The sequence below is a fragment of the Pteropus alecto genome, unplaced genomic scaffold, assembly GCF_000325575.1.
Source record: "Pteropus alecto unplaced genomic scaffold, ASM32557v1 scaffold312, whole genome shotgun sequence".
NCBI lineage: Eukaryota > Metazoa > Chordata > Mammalia > Chiroptera > Pteropodidae > Pteropus > Pteropus alecto.
Genome location: NW_006433948.1, coordinates 29,909 through 37,720, shown reverse-complemented (window position 1 = coordinate 37,720; position 7,812 = coordinate 29,909). Strand labels below are relative to the sequence as shown.

The 7,812-nt window shown below is 31.1% G+C and overlaps 1 protein-coding gene across 1 annotated transcript in view; it reads left to right on the top strand.

Annotated features, from left to right (window-relative positions):
• Nucleotides 1-1,843: 1,843 nt before the first annotated feature.
• LOC102892991 (arfaptin-1) overlaps nucleotides 1,844-7,812 on the top strand; it is a 32,299-nt gene continuing 26,330 nt past the window's right edge. The window contains exons 1-2 of the mRNA XM_006908552.1: nucleotides 1,844-1,949; nucleotides 4,077-4,189. Of these exons, the coding sequence (XP_006908614.1) occupies nucleotides 1,844-1,949; nucleotides 4,077-4,189 (219 nt within the window). The remainder of the gene's footprint in view (nucleotides 1,950-4,076; nucleotides 4,190-7,812) is intronic.

Sequence of the window (7,812 nt, the reverse complement as noted above, 5' to 3'; positions counted from 1 at the left end):
AATGATACCCCAAGCAACTGGCATCCAGAAAAAAAAAGCAGGTGTAGCCACACTTATATCTGATGAAATAGACTTCAAGATAAAAAGGGTAATAAGATACAAAGATGGATATTTCATAATAATAAAGGGGAAAATATGTCAAGAAGACATAATACTTATGCATATGTCTGCTCCCAATCAAGGAGCACCAAAATATATAAAGCGACTACTAATAGAACTGAAAGAACCTGACAAAAACACAATCACAATAGGGGACCTAAATACCCCACTGACGGCTATGAATAGATCATCCAAGCAAAAAATCAAACTAAAAAGCCCCTGCATAGCAAAGAAACCATCAACAAGACAAAGAAGCAACCAACCGAATGGGAGAAGGTATTTGCACATAATGCCTTTAATAAGGAGAAGATATCCAAAATATATAAAGAACTCATACAACTCAACAACAACAACAGCAAAAAACAATTAAAAAATAGGCAGAGGACCTGAACGGACAGTTATCCTAAGAAGACGTGAAAATGACCAACAGATATATGAGAACATGCTCAAATTCACTTCTCACACCTGTTTCATTGAGTTTTTATTAAAGTTGATAAAAATGTGTACACATGGGGGAAGATCATTGCAAAATATACATGTAGCACAAATTGTGCATGCAAAATATATCAATAATTTAAGATTTAATAAAAAAAATAGAAACTTCAAAAGAACAATGTCCAAAAACTTGAACGGGCACCTCATTAAAGCCAGTATTCAAATGCGAAAAAACCATGAAGTCATTCGATTTCATTATTCATCCAGGAAATGCAAAAATAATTAGGTACCAGTGCTTATGCATAAGCATTAATAAAATTAAAAAGAAAATACAGGTTTTTGGTGACTATATAAAGTAACTTTCATAAACTTATTTTTGTGTGAGTTGGTTTAACAATTGTGTAAAATGTTTGACAGTATCCATTAAATGGATCATATGCATATTCTGTGATGACATTTCACTCCCTGGTATAGGCCAAATAAAAATGCTAACCTCACTCTTTTTGAAACCAAAGCAACACTGTTTATCTTTCAACTTTGAAATTATGAAGATTAATAAAGAGAAACTTTATTTAAATTGGAGTTGGAAAGGCCTATAGGGGGAGCTCTCACACCCTTCTACTCATTGTCAGTTACCCTAAACAGGAAGAGACATAGTTTCTATCTCCAACAGAAAGATGGTTTTCTATTCTATCAAGTAGGAAGAAGGAAGCTCTTTTTCTTGACAAGCAATCACTTGGTCAATGAAAGGCTGTTACAACTCAGCCAGTGAAAAGCCACTACACTACAAACTCCCAGTTTCCTCCAATGGATTCTGTTTGCAATAGTCCCTCTGAACTCCTCCTTTCCTGTATAAAAGAATGTTCCTATCCTTTGTTTTTTGGATTTGTGAATGGTTTGCCACAAAATAAAAGGGAATTAACTTTGAGAGTGAATAATTTTTGTTTTATTAATCCATAATCAGGCTTATTAACAATATCTTGTATAATTAACCTTTTTTGACATTCGATGGACAACATGGTCTGGTAGCCATCTCAATTTTTATGCTTAAGTCATATTCCTGATTAATTAGTAGATTAGGAATTTTAAAATTGAATTTTTGATATTTTCATTATGTTTACTTCCTAAAGGAAAGTATTTTGTATTTGAAATATATGGCAGTACATAGTGCCAAATCTGCCTCTGATACATAGCAACAGAATCCTGTGACAGCATAAAGAATTGCTAGGCAACAGAGCTAACACTCCAGACTGACTTGTAGTTGTAGGAGTCAGTTGCTCCTAAGCTTGATGTGGCTTAGGATCTCCACATGGATTTTCCAGTTTATTCAAGTGTTGTTAAGGAGTTGAAGAACTCCTTTCTTTCTGTCTTTGAAACCAGCAAAGATGTAGATTATGAAGAAGAACAATTTCAGGGTAAGAGTTTATTTACTGACCTGAGTCAACTGTAACTGAAGAATTTTTGAAAGGGAGGGGAGGAAGGTAAAGGGGAATAAAAAGTTCAAATTTCCAGTTACGAAATCAATGTCATGGGGATGTAAAGTACTGTATAGAGAATATAGTCAATAATATTGTAATAATGTTGTAGTGTCAGATGGTTACTGGATTTATCATGGTGATCATTTCTTTAGGTTTATAAATGTTGAATAACTATGATGTACACCTGAAACTAATCTTTTTTTAAAAAAAAAAAGAGTATATTTACTGTAAAAAGGGCTTAATTCTACCAAAAATACTACATTTATTAATAAATCACAAGAGTTAAAGCTTCATTGTTTTATAATTAGTAATCAATTTTGAAAGTCATTACTTTGCTCTTCAGTAAAGTAATCAAGGGATTATCTTAATAGTATCTTGTATCAACATTTGCAACATAGTTTCCTTATTATTTTAAATCAGGTTTATTATGGTATAATTTACACACAGTATACCATCATGTGTACAGTTGTATGAGGGCTGAGAATGCATACTATCATGTAACCTCCATCACAATCTACATATGAAACACATTCATAATCTCAACTTTGTAGTTAACTTTGTATAACTTTGTAGTTAACCTCACCATCCCACCAAAGCCCCCAATAGCCATTAATCTCTTTTCTGTGACTATAGTTTTGTCTCTTTGTGAATGTCATCTAAATGAAGTCATATAGTGTACTCTCCTTTCTGTATGATTTATTTCACTTTATGAAATATGTTTTAAATTTATACATGTTCTTTCATTAATTAGTGGTCCGTTCCTTTGTAGTCCTAAGTATTAACTCATTATATGGATGTACTACAATTTGAATATTCATTCAGCTGGACTATTGGTCAAAATACTTCCATAGTGCCTTCTCCAGTGGTCTCAGGGTCACTGAACTTGTCACTTAACAGCTGAGATTCCCCAGAGTGATCATTTTGAGAGAATCATGTGGAGGTTGAATGGCCTTTTATGACCTTGCCTTTGAAGTCACATATATCTTCTGCTAAATGTTATTGGTCAAAGCAGTTGCAAACTTGCCAAGATTCAAGGAAAGGCAAAATAGACCCCACCTCTTGGAGTGTCAAAGAAATGTAGGTATATGTTTTAAGAACTGAAAAAATAAATACCACATTTACTTATATATGAAATGTTAATATTTTATATTTCATATATATGAGAATGTTGTAAATTTCAAAAAAGTGATTGACTTTACACACTTTTTGATCATTAACTGTAGCAAATACAAATCAGCAGTACTAAAGACTGGTCCAGCAATAGTAGTGTTTGAGGAAAGGAAATTTTTCTGCTGACCCTATTTTAACCTTTTTATAATTTTTATTCTTCTCATCATTTCATTGTACTTCTTAAATATATTAGAACATTTCTGTGTAAAGAAACCAGTATCACAAATGTTTAGCAAATGTTTTTATGCTATAAGAAATACTTTAAATGAATCATTTAATTGCAGTTCTAAAATTATGTCATACTTTATTATTTTTTGAATCAATGAATGATTATTCATTGTTAGTATTTTAGTATCCTCATTTACTGTCATTTTTTTGTATTTCAAAAAGAAGGAAGTCTATTGTAGGTATTTTTCAATCCAAATTCAGATTAATTGTGAATTATTTTTAATGGCTCTGTAAAATTACAGTTCTATTTCCAAATCCTCAAGTATATCAATGCCCCATTTTTGCTGTAGTCTATAGTATACTATGAAACAAAGATTACTATGAGGAATACTAGACTCTTATTAACAAAAGTTGTTTGTTTTAGGATCTTTAGGTTATGAGATGATATGTGAAAGTTTACCTGAGGTTAACAGCAGCTAATATATAAAGAAGACCGATTACAATAGAAATTTGAAAGAAAGAAAGCCAAACCACATATAATTTGCAATTAATTGACAGAAATTATTTCTGGATAATTGCAAAATTATCTTCAAAGATGCCAGCAAGTTTTAGTCTTTTTATTTGTAGAGACTAGTTTTTAAATCTTTAGTTTAATTTAAACAGAATTTTCTTTCTATACTTATATTCATTTGATTTTTACTTCTATGTTTTGTTACAATAATGCAGATTGCCGGATTACTCCAACCGCGTGCGGGACTATTACTATTGAGAATGAAATCACCAACCCAATGACTGAGAAGCTAGAACTAGCACGAAAATGGAGCCTAAACAAATACAAGGTTTGTATATTTTGAAATAATTATTATGTTTTCTTCACTCTAAGTGGATCTAGAAACTTTCATTTCTCATTTAAGTTATTATGTTAAGATTGATGTCATATAAACAGGAAAATACAAGTAAGGTATAAAGTAGTTCATATTGTTGATATCCAAAAAAAATCCTAGTAGAGAGAATCATTAACAAAACAGTTAATTTCAGATTTTTCAAACTATTGAAATAGAGATGATATAGGTAATTGAAGAAATGTTTTACCTTGAATAAATTTAGTTTTATTTTTATAAAATAAAAATATTTATAACTCTCCTTTGGGTATTTTATAGAAATGGAAAGTGAGGAGTACTAGCTCCCCCAAATTTAAAGTTATCTGACACCAAACACCAAAATAACTGAGAATTAATAGTATAGGCATTACCAGTATATAAACAGGATGTGTTTTTGTGGTTGTTAGTTATAATGCCTCACAATAATTAATTTTTTCTTATGCCTTTCACAAAAAGTTTATTTAATCCAAAATATGGCTGGAATAGTTATAATAAGTCAATCCCTAAATCCATCTAAGTACTTTTGCCATCCTGAGTGGGAATTATGGTAGAATAAGCAGAGGCATAGGTCGGAGCAACCAACTCTTTATATTCATATGTTGGTTGTGGGTCAAGTGGTTCATAAGTCAGGAAATTGTATCTTTATAAAGACCAGGTCCATTTTATATGCTTTATTGTAAAAAAAAATACAAAAAAGGCAAATATTCTGGTTAATACTTTTAAAATGTGGATACAAATTAATGTCTTCATGATAGAAAATAAACTTTGTACATTTACTACCGTTTTAAAAAGTATGTTTAGCTTTTAATGAGAACTTTTTTCTATGTCTACCTCATATTGAGTCCATATATCTTTACTCTTCACTCACCCAACAGATATTAAACAGTTGCTATATAATATGCTGTCTGGATGTAGAGTTTGAAATATGGCAGTGTATGACATGGAAAAAGATTCCTGTCTTCATGGAGATTATGTTCTATCTACAGAGAAGCTACACAGAAGCTTTCTGAGCTTTTCCTTTGTTTATAAAGTATTTCTAAGATGAATAATAATTACTTTTAATTTTATTTTTTAATGTTTATTAAAGTAGTAATTGTTGAACTAAAAAGGAAAAATTAATGTGAGGAATCTGGAGAGGATAAATCCTTCCCCTTTCTGCTAACTGGCAGAGAGGGTTGGACTTCCTATGTGGACTAATTTTTTTCTTATTGGTTATGGGACTTCCCTTATAATCTTAGGGGTTTTTTAATCTTACAATTCAGAACTTTAAAGTGCCTTTCTTTTTTAAAAGGTGTTTTAAGCATTAAGAGATTTAAGCATTAATTAGAAACTTTGGTTTTCTAATTAAGCTATGACTAACAATCTGACATTCAACTACAGAGAACTATTTTTCATGTGTCCTATACATGAATATATTTATTTTATTTTATTATTTTTTCACATGGCTTAGTTTCTGAAGAACATATCATATTTTCATCTTGTTCTATAAAAAATCTTCAGCATAGGACTACTTCTTCCTTGTTTTATTAACCGTTAATGGATAGGATTATGCATGAGTTGTTGTACTCATAATACTAATTTAATGGCTTTAAATGAGAAAATTAATATGCTATTGTTTTTATTTCCCCAATAGCTCTGTTTCTCCAGGATTACTTCACTCTTTTAAGCTATTAAGTTTGTCAATCTTTTTAGTGTACGCTGTTCAGAAAACCTCTATTATGTTTCAGTTTGGCTAGCCCAAATCATTTGAACACCCTGCTGTAGTTTAGTGCAGTAAATACTGAGCTTGATTGCTTACTGCCTAGGGAAAAATTTAAAATGTATATCAAGAAGCCATCTCAAGGCTTCATATATTTATATTTATTCCGTTCTCTTATTATTTTAACTTCTCCATGCAACTAAATATTACTTTATTATTTTAGGAAAGTATGAATAAACAGTTGTTGTGGGGGATTTAAAATTTTTTAATACTAACCTTTTTTTTTTTTTGCTTTAGAATTTTAAATAAGTCTTGAGAAAAATAATTATTTTAAAAATGTGATCCTTTGAAGAAAAATACTTTTTTGGAATCTAGATTTTTTTCATTGAAGTTTTTAACCTCCTACTTTATTTTTATTGTTATTATTTTAATTAATCTGCAGAAAAAAGATTCATTTAGCAAGCTTTAGTAACATTACTCCTCTCCACATACTCAAATTAGTTAAGCATCTAAAACCTAACATGTGTTGGTAACCTACACATGTTAGGTTTTAGATGCTTAACTCAAACTAATTTGAGTAATAAATAGTTTTGTTGGAAACATAGTTAGGTAGTTAATAAATCGCAGTAAGAGCTCCAGGAATCAGAGCAGTTCTGATGACCTCAAAGCCAAGAACTAGGGGCTCTTACCAAAAGACCTCACTTAGCTGTCTACCACCTCCACTTGGCCTTATTCTGTTTTATCACCATAGATCACAAGAGAAAGAGACATCACTTTCTCCAAGCTTCTGTATGTTAAAATCCCACAGAGACTCAATAATATAATCTTTTTCTGTACATAACTTCTACCCTCTGTTCTGGCTTGGGTGGTGTCTGTCTCAGAGATCAGTCCCTGTAGTCAGGAGATAAGAAACTGTTTTGCCAGACCTGTACCCCATAGCTACTTTTATGAACTAGATGGGGTACCGTGACTGGCAACCCTTCAAGAATCATATACTTGGAACAGAGAGTAGAGTAGCTCCCTGGAGTAAGGTGCCTTCTGCACTTATTAGAGATGCTGCGTTACCAATAAAGAATTGTATCCATAATAGAATGTTTTATTGTAAGGATACACATCTGTTGATAAAAGACACAAAATCTCAGAGAAATGCAAAAACAAAACCATAGTGATCAAGCCCTTGTTACGTCTTGCTGAAATGGTGGCTCCATTTCTAAGAGAACTCAAAATTGTCAGATTAGGAGGATATTTTTTCTAGTGTTCCACAATTATCCTCACCCAATTAACATGAATTAACTTCTTTTTGTATTGTCTTGCTTAACCCAAGATTTTCCCAGAGCATTTTTCTTACTAATAGTAAGAAATGAATTTTGCTGATAAAAATATAATAAATCTGGGAAGTCCTGACACTGCATCTCAATAAATATTCAGTAGACATTAATGGCTCTAAAACGTGCTGCTGTAAAGAATCCACTTTAGTTTTTAAGTCATTGTTTTCCATTCTGTAAATCTCTAATTGTAAATCTTTTATTATCCCATAAGATCAAAATTTTTCTTCAGTTGCTTGATCTCTTTCTATAAAGAATTTCTACTTCCTCTTAAACTCATATGTGATGGACATTAGGCATGCTGGATGAAGAATTGTTAGCTTTCATCCTCATTGCTAGCTGCTTCAACTGCTCAGGATTTCTTAGCTAAAAATACTTAGAGAAATCACCAGCTGATAGACATTTTGATTCTTTTCAGTTAATGATTATTATAAATAATTCTTCTGAAAACATTAAGGCACAAGGTTTAGCATGGATATATACATATATTATATGATATATGATAAATATATTATATATAATAAATTTATTTTGTATGTTTATTATATATACTTATA